The sequence below is a fragment of the Eufriesea mexicana genome, unplaced genomic scaffold (genome assembly GCF_001483705.2).
Source record: "Eufriesea mexicana isolate 0111107269 unplaced genomic scaffold, ASM148370v2 scaffold9974, whole genome shotgun sequence".
Lineage (NCBI taxonomy): Eukaryota > Metazoa > Arthropoda > Insecta > Hymenoptera > Apidae > Eufriesea > Eufriesea mexicana.
Window position 1 is genome coordinate 72,943 of NW_016917653.1, and position 21,706 is coordinate 94,648.

At 29.8% G+C, this 21,706-nt stretch overlaps 1 protein-coding gene across 2 annotated transcripts in view; it reads left to right on the top strand.

Moving 5' to 3' along the window:
• Positions 1-21,706, top strand: part of Gprk1 (G protein-coupled receptor kinase 1) — a 109,949-nt gene that overhangs the window by 50,172 nt on the left and 38,071 nt on the right. For both annotated transcript variants that reach the window (XM_017908097.1, XM_017908099.1), the window contains exon 2: positions 14,390-14,466. In XM_017908097.1, coding sequence (XP_017763586.1) covers positions 14,390-14,466 — 77 coding nt within the window. The remainder of the gene's footprint in view (positions 1-14,389; positions 14,467-21,706) is intronic.

The following is a 21,706-nucleotide window of genomic DNA, read 5'->3' on the forward strand; positions in this document are numbered from 1 at the left end:
CTGCTGACTCTCTGCAGTTCAACTATAGCTTCGTTTGCTACGATTAACCTTCCAACAGTTGAGTCGCAGGTTCGGCTGTGGCTACCATTGACAGACATTAGGTTTTCCACTACATTTTTGCCAATTTTTCTTTTGGCAATTATAGTTAAAGGAGTCGATTTGATGTACATACGTCACCAGTCGAAGGTTAAATGTATCTCTGATGAACAATCGTGATTGGTACTTTGAAAAATCAGTATTCTTCCGGGTATACTGATATTTTTGGATTTGCCTTAAATTGATTGAAATTTATTAAATTTTTGTTAAATTTGTTAAATTATTGATAGCTTTCTGTTTAGGTGAATTAGTTTCAGAAAAATAACACGTGTAGTTATAGTACTCTATTTTCCAATAACTACAATGAGTACCAACCAGTGTTATGAGTAATATTTCCCTGTAATTTTCTTCACTGTATACACTTCCTTACATTAAGCTTAAATTTTGAATTTCAAAATATTAATTAAAACATCGTTGATAATTTTGAAACATTAAGTATTAAATTCCAATTTTAAGTTCTTGTTTATAAAATGCGGTTTTTCGTATTTATTGATATTTCATTGAATTTCACATTTCATAGTATTTTTTTATATTCTTGGTATATATATTCTTCACTGTCTTCGTATTTGTCGAGAATGATCCGGTTCGATTATATTTCACGTGACAACTATGTCCTGGTTAGGAGATTCTTGTTACATGGAATCGACAGATTCATTGATATTGTGTGCTCATCCATCGTGATCGAGCCTGCAAATAAGTTTGTCCAGTATAGAGTTCCTGCACCTTTCGAAGGGTAGATACTTCGTCGAACCACTCGATCATTCTTCTATTGGAGCAATCTGGTGCATTATCTAAATCAGGAAATGTTTTGAACTCTTCCGTCCCTCCTTTGTCTTCTGTCATTTTTTTTATTTACGTTTGGCTGCAATCTTCTTTTGATACTGTGGATGATAGAATTTTTTATTTTCTCAATTTTCTTTGAAATTTTCTATTTTTATAGCGATGAAAAATGCAAATAGTCGATTTGGGTAGATATTTAGCTTTTATATGTATAAATTCGTTATTTACGATGTCAGATACATTTTATGCATGATAGTTATAGGGTTGAAATGATAAGTGATATACAATAAGTATTATTACTTGTAATATTGTAATAAAACAAATTTACTAAGCACTGTTAATGTAAATATCTTATTACTTAATAATTCGACTTTTGTTCCTTGTTTAACTATCGTCAGTTCAATTTTTTTTGCTGATAGAAAAGAAGTAAATTATTAATTTCTTTACTGTAAGAAAATGCATTGCTTTGCAAAGAGATTGACAGTTGCTTCCCTTTCTTTTACAACTATGACCAATGATTAGTCATAGACAACAACGTTACAATTAAAAAAGTTCAAAATACTTTTCCAGTTAACCGATACACAAGAAATCACGTGTAATATCTATTCTATTCTATAGTGGAATATAATTATTCCAAGTACGTGCATAGCTAAAACTGATGCAGAAACCGGGAACTTCATTGCCAGAGACAAAACTCAATGATGGTCCTCTTTCATGTGAAATAAAGGCGAGTACGGAAAAGACCTGGCAAATTCGATTGAGTCGTAGCACTTGCGTGGGTGGAACAAACGTTGCAAAACTAAAAATATTGAGTTTAATTGCCTGTCCTTTCAGACCACCCTTTCTAAAGCCGTTATTGCCTGCGCTTCCACACGATACCACCCCGACTATGTGGGAGGTCGAGGACACTTTGCAAAGCCTCTTTGGGCCCAGAGGAGCTGGTATGATAGTTTACCGAATCTAAAACTCATTGTCCCGAATCACCTCTGTTTTTTCACTACTTTCGTCGTGCCTCTGCTCACCAAGTCGTTCACCTACTCTTGGCCCTTTTTCATCTTTTTTTAACCCCCGTGATGGTCATCGATATAGGTTTCTATATATCTCGTTACATGGGAAATAATATGAACGATCAGAATTCAACTTTCCGAATGCGATCAAATATCGTTGAATAAATTAATCCATTATCTGGAGAGTTCGTTTATCAGAGGTACATCTTTCCAACTTGAGCAAACGTAGGTGAAGAAATCACCTACTCTTGACCCTTTTCATCTCTTTTTAATCCCTATGATAGTCATCAGTTGTGGTTTTTATATATCATCGCGAATAATATGAAAGATCTAAATTATTTTATGTTTGGTATTAATAAGGAATATTCGCGAGAAAAGGGTATAATCTGACATTCTACTGCGGTTAGGCGCGTATTGCCTTCAAAATATAAAAATCCTGTTTCGTTTAGGTATAAGAATTAATTCGCGAAAGGCAATGAGGAATTGATATATTATGGGAGTTCGAAAAAGTAAAAGGTCGTCGGTTAATCCTGAATCATAAATCATAAACTAACCTATTACAATAGCAGCAGAATGAAGTGTTTATGAGGAAAAGTATGTTTTCTATACCTGTAAGTATACAAGAAGGTCGTCACGATTATTATAAGTATTGTTACAGAGGAACGCTGTACAATCAGTTTAACCTTCTCCATGTTTATGTCGAGTATACTTGTCATGTAAAGATGGAGAAGATAATTTGCCTCTGTTATTTAAAGTGTAATTTAAATGAAATAAGAAACATATTCGCAATTTTAATATATTTAATTAGTCAATTAAATATATCTTTAATTCCGAATCCACTGAATATTGTTTTGCTTACAAACTAATCAAATTTCAAATTCTATACAAATTCAAGTATAACATTGATGAATTTTTAAATAATAGAAGTGGAAATTTTTTAATAAGATAGCTAAGAAAATTTGTCATTTTGTTATCATTTATTTCAATATTGAAGTAAATGCACTTATTCTGCTTGTCTCAAGTATACATATCACTTAAAAATAATTAATCATATAAGAACACGCTTTAAGAATTAAATAAGACACTTAAAGTGTTAAATATTTACAACAAATATTAAATAAAAAAATTATTTACTAGAAAGGCAAAACGTAAGATTGTCCTGTTGCATAAATATTGGAATTTAATTAGGTTATACAGTGATTTTGAATTTTCGCTCATTTTAATTAATAAAACAACTTTTTTGAGAAAGATGAAAAATTCAAAACTGTGACGATTACTTTATCATCTTAGAAAATGGAATCGACTTGAAATTCGGTAGAATATTTAATTGATTTTTCTCAAAGTTTGTAATGAAAGGATAAAAATCTATGAACAACACAAAATACCTGTTTGAGTAGTTCACATCATTCTAAAAATGATCATCATCTTCCTCTGTATTACATGACAAAGTCACTAAATCTAATCGCAATTATATAGAAGAATAAACTTGATGAAGCAATAAAGCGATAGCAATAGCACAATAAAATAATAGCAAACTAATGCAATACTGTGTAATAGTACTATTGTTCTCAAGTCGTAAAAGTCTCGTGAATTTTTACGGATATCTAATATGTGATATCAACCTGTCCTATATAAAACTACGTAATACGTGTTTGATATGGAATTACAGCAGCAACTGGAACCATTGAGAAAATCATAAAACGAGAAGAATATAAATATAGGGAAAAAGATATTCGCCGATATCTAATATATGCAGTTCAAGCAAATGTATAAGATATTAGCAGTTTTTAACCAATATGTAGTAAGAATTTTTAGGTATAAAAATTTTCAAGATTAATAATAACTCTCATTATTATTTATTTTTTACTTTATTCTTTTCCGTCTTTTATTTTATAAATCAATCGAAACGATACACATTTTCCGTTCATTTTCCTATTAGCAAAAATAAAATCTATATATTTTAATACACCGTAACAGTTTTTGAAAATTTTTACTATAGTATTAGATATCATATTAATTTCACAATTAATTATATAATTGATACAAAAATTTTTAATTCGCTGTTATTATTTCTTTTCTGCAAATCAATTGAAATTATATTGAATTATTACTATTAAATATACTCAAACATAATCTACTTATTACGTGTATAAAATTATACGTAATTTACTATATACCTTTTTTTATAATATCAGCAAATAATATGTATTTTTATCGTGTCGTGAGAACTTTTAACAATTTCAAAATAATTGCCACTATTATATCTTCTTTCCTATCTTTTTTCTTGTAAATGGATCAAAATTATACTCAATCTTCTTTATCACCCAGCAAAAGATGTATCATATTCTTTGACGTGGCCCAGAACTTTAATAATAATTACTTTTTGCGTGTGACGGAATAAAAAGGGACGAAAATTACTGGTAATCATCTGAAAGACTTTATCGAAAGATGCAATTGGCCGGATTGTCAAAGAAAGGTTGCAATAATTGGATGATTGCAAAGGAGACCGTTTCCTAACACTCCTCACGAAGAAAACTGGTATCGAAAATGATCGTCTATTTTTGCAGTATTGTCGATGAATTCTTCTACATTCAACAAACATCATTCGGCTTTGAAACAGCATGGAATGGAATGTCGAGTGTTACAAATCTACCAAGAACAATCTAACTGTAACTCGACTTGTTTCTTCTTCTATTGCAACATTTCTAGCAAACTTTTTATCGAGTTCGTTAGAAATTTCAAGTCGATCTCGAGTTCAATTTCTTATATCGTAGATTAATGTTGAATTATAAGTTGTCCGAATTTTTCGTCTATTAGATACTGAGGTCAAAACAGTTGTGAAATTAGGTTTCAATAAAATATTCAAATTGTTAACTATTTCTCCATTTTTATGTTATTAACATATTAATTCTGAATTAATCATTTGAATGTGTTGTTTGTTACTAATAAAGAAATAATTATGAAATTTGGTTCTAATATAATTTTGAAATTATATTATTATTTCAAATTTCTATATTATTTATGTATTACGTTGAATTATATCTTATATGAAGTTTTTACTAAATTATAGTTGCAAAATTAAGTTGTCATAAAATTTTCTGTATTATAAATATATTAGCTCTAATTGGTTATCTATTATTTGAATTTTGCATCTATTGCCAATGTCGAGGCAATTATAAAATTATGTTTTAATAAAATTTTCAAGTTGCTGGTTATTGCTTATGTTTTTATATTACGTCTGCATTAATTCCAAAGTAATTTATTCTTTCTTTTAATTCTTTATCTGTTACCAGTATCGAAATAATTGTGAAATTATGGTAGATCCTAACGTATGTGAAAGAGGAAATGAATTGGAATTACGAGTTATTTGTATTTAATTGGAGTTTAATTTATGAAACTTTACATTTACTTATATATATAAAACATACTTAATTCTCGTTGTTATAAAAATAAATAACTTTTAGATAATCGTTATAAAGCAATTTCCTTCTATCAATTTTTATTCATCTTTAATCTATCGCGTTTCGTTATATAATGCATTAAATTGCGTCAATGAAGAAACACGAAGGAATCCAATTGAATATTACGCAATTAATCACACGGGTCTTTGTCGGTATCTGAAACCGTAACGGAACGAAACCAAAAATATTGCATTATCAAATACTTGAATAAAAATACAAGAAAAACAAAGAGTATAAAAGTTCAAAGAAGAAATATATTCTATGAAATTATATATCTAGGAAAAGGTATATTATTTATTTAATTAAAATGAAAATTCGGCTAAAATGGATTTTTAATTTATCTCAAAATTAATAGAAATCATTTCCACGTAGATATTGCAAAAATAAATTAAGTATGACGTCTGTATCGAATTTTTATTCTGTTCTGACACGTTGACTGAGACTGCTCAAGGAATGTCGGGATTATACCAAACGAATGAAGGAACTGTGCTGTGAATAGAGAAATCGACTCTAAATCGTTCCTCAGATGCGAGTCACTTGACCGCAATGCCACTTGCGAACAACAAAATCCAATTACTTGTCACTGAATACTGCGTAGCTAAAGAGATGTTTGAAAATCGAGTTACGTTTCGCTTGCGAGTAAAGAGCTTTCCATTGTGAGTTTCCACGTACGTTGTTCGTGTTAATTAATTATTATTTTTCTACAAAGTCGTATAATTTAGAAGTTACGATAAAAATATATAATTCAAATATAACTCTAGAATTTTATTTTTGCCACTTGTATATTATTGCATCTTCTTAGTATACTATTATATCAACAGCAATTTCTGTTGTTGTGAATGAATTCAATATAACTTAACAAATAAAAAACATAATTTAATGATGCAATGTAAACTAATAATTTATACATATAAATTCCTTGATGTATATTTAGTATATTGCAAACTTATATTTGAATTTAAAGACATTAATAATTGAATGTTGATAAGATGTAAACTATTGGTATTTTATATGGAAAATTACAATTTATATAAAAGAAGCGTGTAATTGACATACTTATTCATTGTAAAAGATATTATAAGGTATATTATAAAAGCACATATACACATAAAAACTTAAGGAAAAAGTATATTATAAAAATATAAAATGTTCAAGGTTAGGATGATGTGTATCATATATAATGACACAAAATTTCCCATAAAATATTGGGTTTTCTATGGCCTTGCTTTATACCTTTTACACGCAAAATTAGTTCAGGAATCGATTTATGTTTAAAAGAGAACCTATGAATCCACTAAAAAAAGAGTATGATTACACTTTGCACGAGTGCATCGATGTACTTGTAAAAGGGTATTATTATAAGATAATAGTTCGTTAAACTATTCCAAGCTTTATTTTCCGATTTTTCTCATTCTATTTTAAGGTAATCGTTGAAATCTTGAACCGTTTAATCGAGAAAGAATATACAATCTTTTCAGATTTCTGAAATTTCAAAGAAAAGATCGAATTTACGAAGGAAAAATATTTTTGTTATTTTTATCTTGGAAAAATAATTCAGTACGAAGAAAATTCATTCAAATGTTGCAGTACAGAGCACATAAAATCGTATCTCGTATTTAATATCGCAAGTAAAAATTAATTTGCGAAGACAAGCTTTCCTAGAAATCAATCAATTCCTGATTTCATATGGTCTGCAATTTTCAATCAATTTTATATTAATTTTTAATTTTATTTTATTTCCATTTCACTGCTCGCTATTTTTCGAATATTCACAATTAAATTACAAATTTTTCGCCTGACAACTAATATATTCGCAGTCATATATTTTCATATAATGATTAGTTTTACTAATGTTTTATTCCATATACCTTTCACTACTTCTATACATTTCTTATAGATTTTGCAAGCTATAGTGAAAGAATAAAAAATGTCGATTATTCAAGAATATTAAATATACTTACAATCGCAATTGTTAGTATACTAAAAAATTTGATTTTTATTTCTCGTTTATTTGTATAATTTAACTAAATATTATTTACAATTATTTGCACAAAAGCTTTTGGTTTCCTTTTGTTATTTATCAGTATGCGTTTTCTTTTGTGATTATCTACTATCTTTTATTCGCATATGCTTTTCGTTAACTCTTATTAACTATTACGAAATTTTATTCCAGTCAGGTTTCATTGCAATCTCGCTGAAGAACATAACCCCTTAACAAAATTGATTTTATTCGACACGATTAATGTTAATAAATTGTGTTGTAACTTTTGTTCGCGAAACATTTTTGCATGAGTTACTTCGCATCATCGCGGCACGTGGTTCAACTTATGCAATTGAAAAATAATTAAGAAAAAACAATGTATATCATCTTAAAATTAACACACATTGTACTAATAACAAGGGTTACTTAATTTCTTATTATGCATTGTAGTATAGAAAATGCACATGTCGAAGACGTCATTTGCTACCAAGATAGTATACATCGCATCTTTAGTGAATTCTGGCGGGTTAGGTTAGGTTTGTCAATGACCAATTGCCTATTAACTCTTTGGGGCACGCTGGGATTAAGTGTTTCATATTTTGATGCACCATAATGCATGGTGGGACATTTTTGGTCCCACCTGGAAATATTGCAATAGCTGCATGCGCATAGGTTTATATTTCGTCACATTTATGTAAAGCAGTTGGTAATACCTTCAACAAATGTTATAAATGTATTCGCTCGTATTGGGAACATTCAACATGCCAGTATAGGTTCATCAATTGTTGCAAGCGGATGGTTTATTGCGACAATCTTTTTTTCCTGGTTTTATGATTTAAAAATTATGTGATTCCTTTATTAGTAGAAATATACCAATTTTATTTCATTTAAAACGCAATCAAAGTTCTATGCAATATGGGTCTATTTTATTATCTGAAATCCTGTGCCGCAGAGAGGTAATCGGCTTTTCGTCCTCGACACTTATCAACCGATAGTCTATTAATCGATTGCCATAGCAAACAATAATTTGTTATTTAACCCTTTGCGGTCGTATGTCTACTCTCAGTCACCACAGCAAAGAACCATACTGATTTCATATTGTATTCATCATGTAAACGGTGAAGAAAAATTTTGTTCCCTAGGGACCGGCGTGGTGTTTAACGTGTTACATGCGACCAAGGGTGTTATCTTTGGTTCACGAATCGGTCACCTCAAAAAAGGAAATAACCCTTAATCGAAAATTGTGGTGGAGGAACCCTGCCCTCAAGGTGACGTGCATAGAGGTCGATATTGCGATAAAAATTAATGAAGTAACCAGACAAAGGAGTCTTTCAGACTTCTTTTAATGGATATATATTATTTATAGGTTAGTGTAACAAAATCATTACAAAAAAGTGGAAAGTTTTGATTTATAATTATAAAAATACAAATCATAACTAATCTTTACACTTTTTCACGTCACAAAATTATTCGCTCATTTCATAATAATTACTGTTTTAGTTATTATCTTAGTGAAATTAATATTGTATATAGTTTTGTGACTTACTGTATATATTCTGTTTTAAATTCTTATATTACTTAAGAAAGGTATATCTATTTTCGAGCACTTCTTTAGAGCGACTAACCGACTCATGAGAGGGTGTCAAGAGGGTACGTGACGCGTACCCTCTAAACTCCTAATTCTTATCTAATGTTTATACAAACATTCGTTCTCGTAATCTAGGTCTTATAAATTATTTATTCACACCTGATATCCTAGATTGATTTCTGTATATAACTTTCACCAATGACTTTATCGAAAGCAACCGCATCTGAAAAATATCCGTTTATGGCCCCTTTAGCTCGCCTAGGGGTACCACGCACGCGGACTCATGTTGACTTCCTGCAGTCCCATTGTCAGCCAAATCCCAAGTGTCGTCGCCTAACTTTGTTGAATTAGGGTCGCATTGCTTCGCGTGCCTGGGACCGCTCGAAGCAATGAACAGGAAGTTTTCTAACGATACTCAATGTCAATATGGCAGGTTAGAAACTTTGGATTCGGCCGCTGATAAACCGTAATGGGGTCTTCCAAGCCTGCCTTTATTCAGGGAAGAATCAGTATATATAGATAAATACTCGAACCCATCATTGGATCCTGAAATATCATAATTCAAAGAAGAAGGAGGTAAAAAAGAATATGTATAATTATACCATAGTACGCTTTTAGAACAGTCCCACTTTTCACTCGTGTCCTAACACACATACGCAACATAGTATTAAACGCTCGCTCTCACACTCAGACACACCATCGGGTAACAATGTTGTCAAGATTTATCTGCTTGGTATGATCTCAAAGTAGAATACACTTGTTCCACATAAACTCTACAAAAGAAGCCTCATTCATTGACAGTCTCGTTCATTGGATGGCGAAGTAATCGAAATGAATAGCGAATAAAAATACTACGCGTTGGACATTCTTGTTTAAGCCAGTAGCTTTTGTGTCCACCGAGCAAAAGAAAAAAGGTTTGATTGTTTAGCTGTGTACCTGAAAAGCTGACAGATACACATATATGTGTGTGTGTGTGTGTGTGTATATATATATATATATATAGAAGTAGAAGTAATCTTAAAGCGGATATGTGTCTATAATTATGAAAGTGGTCTAAGTCATCGACTTAAGAGAAACGATTTTATTATTTACTTCGTGTTGCATTCATTTATATTACGATAAAATATATTTATTTTCTACAAAACAGTGAAGAATTGAATCGTTAGATTGAATTTGTAGCTTTATCGCGATTAATTTTATAATTTATGACGTATTTAAAGGCCGAAGCTTTTAATATTTCAGATGCAAATACAAGTGACTTAGACCACTTTCATAATCATAGGCATATATAATATCGTCGAAAATAAGGAATTTAAATGTAGAAGTTGAAGAGATTCTTAGCATGAGATGTTGGGAAAGAAACGTTTCAATTTTAATTCATAAGCACAAATAATTATGATTATGGACATTGATAAACTCTGGATACTCTCACCTAACTTTTAAGACCAGAATGATCCTCCTATAATTCTTACTTTTTATATAATACTTCATTTTAGCCAAAAAACGTGGCTTTCTAGAAAAACTCGCATTTTTCGAAAACTCTAGGGTAACAGTTGAATTTCGATGAGGGATTCGTGTTGAGAAAAGTGAACTCTAGAAGAATCACCTTATGGATATTACAGGTTGTAATACAGTCAAAATTAAAATTTGTTGGACAGTGTAATCATTGTACAGTTGCAAGCCAGCAACGGTAACGACTAAACGATGTTTCAGCAAATAATGATCCATGCTTAGTAAAGTTCAAAGGTATCATCTTTCATCGCGTTAGTAATCGATCATTCAGCCCAATAGAAACGCAGACTAAACATGTTAAGTACGCTCGAACGAGAAACTCTATTACACCCACGATGGTATCCAGTCATTATAGATATCCAATAAATGCTCGTTTGTTTCGTTACGAACTAATAACGAAGTTTTTATCCCTGAAAATCTAAGTTCCAGACAGCTTTAAATATCGTAAAAAATTATATTATAAATTATTTAAAGAAAAGAAGAAAGAAAGGAAAATGTATAAAATAAAATAAAAACAGAGAGAATTTCACGATGAAAGAATGATGCAGTCGAGAAGTGAGGAATGTTGTGGCTGGTAATGATCGCGCACATTACGTGGAAATGCAGCTGCATCGAGGGTAATTCGAACTCATATCTGCATTTGCGATTGAACAAAGCCTTTATCTTTACATAATACATAGCTGCTGTTACGAAACGAACATTTGCTAAGCTATTTATCATTTAGCGTGGTTGAAAAGTCGTATTCTTCGATTTTGCTTTAACGATGCCATAATGTTTCTGAAGTATTATGTCGAAATTAAATTTCACGCTCATTCATAGTTTCGTATATCGTAAATAGCATACATTATATTTTTGAATTTCTATTTTTACGAATTTTTTAATAAGTTGTTAAAATATATCGAAACGTATATTTTATTTTTACAAAAATAAACAGAAGTACAATTTTCTCAAAAAAATAGGTAGGCAATGAGGATGCAGCGAGTGATCTTTAAAAAATATTTATTTTATTATATTAAGCGTTGAGATCAAAGTGAGAAGTATACCTTCACTGATTTACTAATTAAATTAGGAGTATTTATGCAAATGCATGGTTTTGTATGGAATATATAAATCAATGGAAAATGAAAAAAATTAGGAATAGAAATTAATTTTGGCATTAGAAGGTTTTAGAAATACTTTAATATTTTTCGTTTAGTATATCTGATAGAATATACATATATATTGCATAGGTATGTTTCATATGTAGTATATCTATGTCTGATAAGCTATCAATAACTTATCATTGGTGTAATATTTACAAGGAAATTTAACATTCTTTCATACTCGCTTTTAAAAGTTATTACGAGCCTTGAAATATTTAGATATATCATAGTCGCTCGTGATTAGACAATTCAAAATAAATTATGTAGTGACTGACGTCAAAAATTTGAAAATCATGCTTGGTAATTGCTGACGAAAGCATAGACGTAAATTTAAAATTATACGGACGAAAAGGCTGTGTTTGCCTTTGTAAATTATTACTAGGAATGCTTTTAATTCCAGGAAGACTATAACGAAAGAATAAAATATTTCCGTGTAACATCATGCGATGGACGATAATCCTTTTCGACATATGAATTAACTTTAATCCCTTGATACTTAATCACTTAACGTAACGTGACGTTGGTAATATTCGTTTTCAGTAAGTTGATTTCTCCCGTCTTCGGTAACACGGTTAACTTAACAAAAATCAAGTGTCATAATCTCCTTTTACAAGAACCTGATTTTTTGTTATTTTTACAATAACTAAATAACTGAAGATATTCGAGATGGTGATGTTACATGGTCCACCCTGTATATTAATCCACGCACATATATCTAATCTTGCCTTAATCCAAGCATAATACTAAAATATGAAATGAAAATACTATACTACTTTTATAGTGTTATTGAATGTACAATATCCTTCCATAATTAATTAATTTTAATATCCAGTGTCCACGTGTGTTTAAATATGTAAATACACCATCTTTTTCAGACAAAGAAATTATTATTATCTTTTTCGAACTTAAAATAAATTTATTTCTGTAAAGATTAACGACTCTGCCATGATTAACCCTTTACACTCCATTAACATTGCTTAAATATTGATAATAATCTGCAATATATTGCACTCGACTCTGTTTTCTTTGATAGAACTAGAAAAATTAACTAAGAAACTAGGAAAATACTAGAAAACTAGAAAAAACTAGGAAAATAACTAGGAGAAATAAATTCAGAAATATTTATTTTTCTTTTTCCAAAATAAAACTTTTGCTTTCTGAAAGAGCTTTCTGTCACCAAAGTGCGTTAAATTTATCAATCGAATGAAGGAGAAAATTGTAGAAGTGTCAAGCGTTAAATTACTAAATAAGTAAAATGAAACGATTAACATTTCGTAGACACACGTGTAATATATCCTTTACGCATTCCTCGCGTGTTGCTCGCATACTTCGACATATTATATCTGCATAAACATCCGCAACCTATTAATAATACAACGTATTTCGGTGAATGTGTTCATTACAGCGCGGATTTACAGCAGCGTTTTGTGCAGAGGGAAACTTCGCTGAGTATAACGCGGTTTTGAGTGCATAGTACCGAGTTCAATAATAATCTAGTTCAAAGGGATTTTAGAGGCGGTCTATATAGCCGAAAGTTCTTATGGGTGAGGTTGACATTAGCCTCTGAGAAACAATTATAAAAATAGGATCAAAGCTATAAATTTAGATTCTCAGGATAAAATTATAAAAATGACTAATCATATCCACGAACACACACATAAATCAACCATTCACAAGCCAGAATACTTAAAAACTCGATTTTACAATCTTTTTTTAAATTTTAAATTTTTAAATTAGAGCAGTTGATTGATACTTAGCCTTTGCATTTAGAGAAATATAAATTTAAAAAATTTTCTCAAATAGTGTCTGAAAGTCGTCTTTCAAGTGTAAAGGGTTAATTGTGTAGCAAATAATATACAAAATGATCTGCAATGATCTGGTTCAATTTTCATAGTCCACCTCTTATTCTACCGATATAATAGAAATTAAATCCAAGCCTGCAAATTGGTATTTAAAAATTCAAGAGTTTTCGAATATGACCAATTCGAGTTCTCATTGATTGAATTCGTCATACGAATTTTAATGTCATTCAGATCATTCTAATTCATACAAAACTCGCGTTAATTCTGATTTTCATAATACAATTTGGAAGAAAAATTTGTAATTCCTTAATACACTTAACAAGATAATCTCGGAGGATTATGCTCTTACCCTGTTACTATGTCAGCATATACCAAGAGAGCCCTGAAAGCTGAGATTTTAGAAATTAGGGGCGCAAAGTATGAACACAGACGGATCCTCAAAGTGTTAACTATTATCGTGAGATAACAACCATAACAACTCACTCTGCTGTTATGTCCACGTGTAAAAATAGTCTAAAAGTAGGGATTTGGGAATTAGGGACGCAAAACGTGAGCATAGATATTGATCTGAAGAGTTAAATATTAACATAAGATAAAAATCGCGACCACCTAATTTATCCTTACATCGTATCAGCATATGCCATCAAAAAGTAGGGCCTTTAAGAGATAGGGTTCACAAAATTGGAATCACTTGTTCCATGTCAAGAAACTTTGGATTTGTTATTTAAAATGCACATACAAAAAGATTTCTTTCTTTCCCTGTTATCTGGCAATTATTTTTTCATATTTATTTTTATTTTTATTTTTATTTTTATTCGCGTTAAATAGGGTACTTGATTATTTTATTCGTGGATTGGTCATTTCTCTGACTTGATAGACATAAGTATATATAAATCGTCAGTAGGTTAACGTTAAACACCACTGCATAGATATTCTTGTTGTAATATATACGAGCAGACAATATGATTAATTAATAATTCGAATTTAATCGTTACACTTGCATACTTCTTTCTGTTGCAGTGTGAGAAGCGTAATGCACAAATATCTGGAAAAGAAGAAGGAAGTTAACTTCGATAAAATATTCAATCAAATGTTTGGTGAGCAACTTTTAAATATACTTTGTTACGTTAGCTCTTCTCGATACAAATTAACACGGAAACAATGATCGTCGATGAATCAACAAAGAATTGACACCACTGTTTATTGACTCTTGAACACAAGCGTTCGTATAATTCACTTTTTCAAATTTTTATTCTCGTTTTACTATATTTTACTATATCGTATGTTTTATCTTCGACATTATTTCTTTTTCACGATATTAATTTGGTGAATAATTACAATGAAATGTATTATTTAGAACAATTAATATATATTAATCGAGGCCTTCGAGTGATCTTGAAATCGTCCAGAAACTTTGCAAACATCAATGCAATTGCTTTGCTTCTCAAAATGCAACAATTTTGGTTTTAAACATTTCTAACATATGTGAGTGTTTTAATTTCGATTCCACATCCTGTAAATAATCATCAAAATTCATCTTTTTAATTATAAATTAGTTTAATTTCATTAGTTATGGCTTGGTCTAATTATATTCATTTAGCATAATCTCGAAAAATCCCTTATTTTAAATATAGCACTCCCTTTAAATCTATGATTGTAAGGAAAAACACCTAACGATACAGGATTTTCATTTTCCGGATATTGCCGTTTAAAATTCGAATTCTCATTAACAGATAATCACATTGCATAATTCCTTTGAACCTCATCTTCTTATAAATATATAGAAAAGAAAGAAATTAATTAGGTCCCTTGACCAAATAAATGAAAAAGATTGCTTTTAAAATTGGGATATGCAACGTTTTGCATTAAAACCACAGAAATATCAATTTCAATCGAATACTCGTTTTGTCATCAAACGCTATTACCTAACATCCAAAGACTGGAAGACACACGATCTAAAATGGCTATTCACCGCTACAAGGACCAGCGAAAGATTTATTCGTGGGAAAAATTACGAACGTTTGTGTTCCAGAGTTAAAAGGCTCAATCCAACGACCTATGGAATTAGAGGATATGATTTAGCCTGGTAATCGATGTTATTTGCAATTAACGAAATCCGATTTAATTGGTGGGAAAGTAACGAAATCTCGTTCACACGGAAAATCTAAATTAATTGCGCAGATAGGTAGTAAAAACGTAACGAAATCCTTTAATCTGGATTAACTCCCGGACTCTTATCAAAGTAGCTTTGTCAGAATTATCCAGTCCTGGGTTAATAAGGATTCGGTGATCATAGCAAAATAAAAAGACAAGATAACAGAGCAGTCAGGCCCCGGATAATTTCTCCTGCTAATTAATCCTTTAACTACGACGAAATTCAAATTGGAGAATAAATCAGAAACGTTCGTCATATTTTGACCCTTTTCAAATATTTTTCTACATTTTCATCGTGTTTTACATTTTTATGTATTTTTACCTCGTCGTGTTTTTGTACAATATTTCGTGCAAGTAACGTGATATATAGGGTGTTGGGTAACTATTGATACAACTGGAGAAAGGCCGAGTTCGCAGGAAAAACAAATTGAAAATATGAAATGAAAGTTTTTCATACGAGACTCTGTTTTCGAAAAAATTGATTTTAAATATTTACGTGACATATGTACGTGTATACTCACTTTCTGGTTATACTAGTAATTACAGATGCCGTGTATATTGCTAAATACAATTTATTTTTTCTCACTTATTTAGTCTGGTGGGTTTAATAATTACATAATTATACTGGTAATTATGAAAGTGGTCCGTGTCAAAAATCTGGGAAAATGAATTTGTCACTTATTTCGTGGTACATCCATTTACATAATGATACAGTAGAATCTCCCTTATATGAACTAATTGAGAAACCAACCTGGTCGCATAGGAAAATTTTCAGCCAGTTTCATCCAATATTTAAAACAATATGAAATAGAGTAGATACAATTTGTTTGTAATAGCGTCATTCATAGACTACGACTACGAAAAAGGGAACAATATTGTTCGAACCTATTAATCCTTTGCACTCGAGAGACGACTCTCAGACGCCATTTAATCAAATTCTAAAGATCATTGTTGATTAATATCTCGAATTTAAAATTGCCCAACTACGCGTGGAATATCGAGGTAAAATAATTCTACGCCTTACAATTAATTTAAATTTCTTATTTGCCGTTTTGAAAATATCGTCAACTTTATGGCAGAAAGTCTTCGAATTACTGTTTCTATAACGAAAAGATCGTCCAGTGCAAAGGGTTAATGGTTGATTTTACAACGCTATACTTTTGTGTTAAATTTCTTCCACAATTGCTAAATTTCTCACGTTTAAATTCACGTTATGTGACATAATTATTATTTGTCCTCATCGTGTTACAATAACAATATTCAATTATACTGTCAATATTATAATATTATTATTGTTATTATTGCTATATGATATGTCATGTCAATTCCATACTAGTTTACTGCGAGCAAATTTTATGCTACAAGAGGAAATATACCCTCTGTATATTTATATGTTGTACTCGTGTCGCGTATTCACATAACGGGTGTTCATATAATTGAGAGTTTATCTTACGTACAGCCTGTCATAAACGTCGCTAACTTCGGATCCAGTAGGCAATTCTGAGTAAAAAATTCTGGTAAATGTATACTTGCTAATACCTCTTCGAAAAGTAATCGTCGATACTTCTGGTATTATGGTATTATGCACCATACTTTCTCCCAGGTCTGGGGAATTTTGATAAATAGCTAGGGGAAAGTTTGACAGAGTTCAACAAGTTTGAATCTCACGGATAGATAACGTGACATTCAAGAAGTATGATGCACCAAGTTTTTTAACAGCGAATTTTTAACTCCTTTGTTAGACAACGTTCGAACTATCTTATAAAATTTGATCGTGTAGACTCGTAGACTGTTGGCGTTAACCTTCTACAACACCATGTGACTTACATTAGATATAATCTGCCCTAGTACCTGCGTATGTTGAATTTTATTTCGATCACTTATCTTAGTCTATTACCGTATTTTATCGCTTTATCGCTGTATTGATACTAGATAAATAATTTACCAAACAGTTGTTGGTTTTTTGGTGAGAACTTTAGCGAGAACTTGGATTAAAGCGAGAAATCCTTAACAAAGAAAATTTTGATTAGGAGGATTTAGGAGGATTGAAGATTCGAGTAATAAAATTAGAGTAATTTAAATGTTTTTTAAGTAACGATTAGATGCATGACAGTCGTTATTAGTATCGTAATCTTTGTATATTTTTTCAACATTTTTGAATAAATTAGGGTTATGTTAGCAATGGAAAAATTACCGAGTGTGTATTTACTTGAATTTCGTACACAGAATTTTTTGTCTACCTAATTGTTTTATTTTTTTTATTTTATTTTATTATATTAGATTTTAAAAAGTTAATATTAATGATATCTTTTCAAATTGTTGATGACATAGCTAGCAATGTAATGAATCAGTAGTGAAATAATTGTAATTTTATCGATTTAATCGTTAAAATTAAAAACGACTGGAAGATTAAATTAAGTTGCACTGACTTTGTGATTCATTATACCATGTTTCTTACGTGCTGATCCAACATAACGAATTCCTTTCTAAATTATCCTTTATAGAGTAATAAAATTGTTCTTTATTAGGTAAATTCTTTTACCAAGAATTCACAAAATTTGATATTTCAAATTTAACTCTTTGCTACTGTTATTTTTACCTTCCCTCTCTCTTTTATTCTATGACTGATCAAAGATTTTAATTGCTTTTTAATTGTTAATTTGCAAAATTAAAATCTACAACATCCTTTAAACCCATAAATCTAAACGTAAGAATCAAGAGATATTAATAGCTGATTCATAAATAATTACCTCTGGAAATTATATTATCATTTTTTTTATTTATTATTTACCAAAACCAAATCATGTCTTGAATCTTATGCTATCAACGAAAGGTTGAAAGCATTAGTATTTTTCAAGATTTTTCACGTGTCTTCAATAAATCATAAATTACGTAAACATGAATGAGGTATAAAATAACTTAGATGATCTAATATTAGCTTTAATATCTTTTCTCGACAATGTATAAGTTTCTTCTTTCTTTCAGTAGCCTTAAAGTTTCTTAAAGTCATATTTTTAGTAAAGGTCTTTAAACTTACTTACATTCCTGTGTCACCTGCCTTTTTTTATTCACCAATTCCAAAAATAGAAACATGATAATTATTCTATCGGTATCTATTAATATTTTAATTAAAATAATATATTTAATTAAATTTATTCTTAATGTATTGGTTTTTTCTATATAAATAAGTTAGTATATTGTTATACAAAATACCGAGTCGAATCGATTGGTATAATAACAGAAACATATGATTTCATTTAAGAAAACTTAACTTTTAATTTAACTTTTACCTGTCTTTTATTCGTAGATTTATAGTAATACTAATTACATCCTGCAGTGATACTATTAAGGCCATTTAAGTTTTGTCTGAAACCAGTTCCAATATTAGGTAACTCACCTTGTATATAAGAAAATTTTCTGTCCCCCGATATTAGTATAATATCATTCCTATGCAAGTGCAAAATTGAGATTTACAGTTTTTACCATTCTACATATTACCATACGAGTGTATTTTACATTATAAGTATTACAACCATATATAAATATATTTTACGTTATTATAACAAAAAATATCACAACCATAGTCATTTATAATTGCAATTAATTTTCTTGTGTCTCGGTTTTGTTATTTATGATCACGATTAAATAATAATTGCTGTAAAATATCCAATTACTGATTTAATTATGCTCCCCAGTCTATATAAATGCGCATTCCGTAGTTAAGGGATTAATTCGAAAGGAAGTTAGGATTATCGTCTTCTTTCTTCAGAAAAATCGTACTTAAGGCCCAAATGATGAGATTTCCGCATTAGTTTAAGATTTTCACGTTAAGAACGAACATAATGCAGTCAAGATCGATTCGAAAGAACTATAAAAATGATTGAAATAGTGGTAGACTTCATATCCAAAACTGAATTTAGTTTTTCAACCTAATCTAATTATACAGAATAACGCTGTGTATCATATATTTTCATTTTCAAAGTATAATTTCTTTCCACACACAAGGTTTGCTGCTATTCAATTTTTTTTCGAACAAGTATTAAAATCGTACATTTTGCAACCTAATTAACGAATAACACTCGAATTTTCTGAAATTGTGACAGATGTCGTTTTTCCTTACAGAGAAATATCTGTGTCAGTCAATTATGAAAGTGGTTCAAGTCAAAAATCTCAGATAAATGAACCTTTCACTCACTTTATATTGCATCCATTTACCTTACAATAATGTGAAACTATTTTTACAAATTAACAAAAAGCAGAAATGTTCGAATAAATTCATAGTTGCTAGAATAAATTGATACTTGGATTTTTGAATTTACCCAAACACAAGATTTTTATTATCTCGAAACAAAACATAGATGGCATCAACCATTTTCGTAATTAGTCAGTAATTATACAAAAATGACGAAAATTTAAATAACAAAATAAGGATCGCCAAACTCTCACAGCTTGATCAGCATCAGGTCAATTAACGTTAATTAACGCAGTTAAACTTCGGTTTTCGTTAAATGGAATGAAAGTATTGAATTTGTGAGGCAAGGATAAAAGCTACTGTTGGAGTCCGCGGGGAAGAATAGAAAAATCAATGTTTGCAGTAAATTTTTTGTTTTTTCATCGTACAGATCATTTCTCTTTCCTCTAAGTATAGTTGGGCTGCAAATATCCCCGCTTTTTACGTGTAATTATAACCTCGCAACGATAGTCATCCGGTGGCAAAGAGAATTGAAAATCAATTTTGCAACGCTCATTGAACTGTGTACTAATTGACCGACAAAACGCATTTCTTTCCATTTATTCGGATAATCAGTTTCGTTGGCCGATGCTTGAAACGTAAAATCATCGATAATGCAGAATCTACGAGAACTATAATTTTTCAGAAATCATTTTCACCCTGTCCATTTCTAATCTTCAATATATATATATTTTTTTTTAATCTCTGAGAAATTTGCAAAATTTTATTTCATGTCAGATAAATCTATTTTTTTCACACTGTCCATTCTTAATTTTAAATATATTTTTTTTTTTTAATTTCTTAGAAATTTACAAATTTTTATTACATGTTAAATAAATGTATTTAAATATGTACATAAGTACATACTTTCGTATATTTTATCATCTAGGAAATGCTGTTAAAATTCTTTGATTTAAAAAAAGAAAAGATTGAGTTTAAATACGACAAAGCTGGACGAATTTTATATGTGAAAGCATAGTTTTTTAATTATTTTATTCATATTAATACAATTTACATTACACTATTGATGAAAAAACAGAACAGATTAATTAGAAACAGATAAAATTGAAAAATTAAATTTATTTTAACGATTATAAAACTGAATTGATATTTCATTGATATTTCTTTTTCTTCTTAAATTATATATTTAGAAAGTAACACCGATAGTACGTCCTTCTAATTTAACATTGAGTCAAATTAATTAAAGTCAACAAAAATGAAGGAGACTAAAATATTGGTTTTTATATGTTTTACACAAACTATACGTTGAAGTTATTTATTTGGAAATTTCCTTTCACTCTCCTTTGTATTAAAGAACTAAAAATATTCAATATTAAAGGTATTAAGGTTTTGAAGGATGGGGTCTAAAGATTTTTCAGACACCTGACAGTCATCAAAAAGAGTAAAAAATGCTCGGTCAACGTAGACACTGAAATCAACCCTTTCATGTCTTTTCATAAAATTTATTTTTATCTTTACGAGGGTTTGGTGTAGGATTTTTGTCAACCAATTTGGATCTCTTTTCATCGAGACACTTAGAGACTCCTCATCGATAATGTGAAGTTCATAAATGTCACTCTTATATTGATAAAAATAAAAAATATACTCTAGTATAAAATTATAAAAAATAAAATATAATAATTATATTGAATCAGATATAATAAGTATGCGACGATATATAATAAATATACTATATAAAATACAAAAATTCGTGTATTTTACATCAACAAAATTGATTTTAGAGCTTACGTAAATCTTAGTTAGTAATTACTCTAGATTAGATACTTGAAATTTCAGTTTCTTATTTTTTAAAATCCTACATATTATTGAAGTTAACGTCACGAAAAAGAAGGAAGGAAAATTTTATAAATTATTTATAAAAATAAGAATCTTCTAAATATAAGTACATTTGCCACAAATAAATAAATTCTTCTTAATAACTTTTAAATATA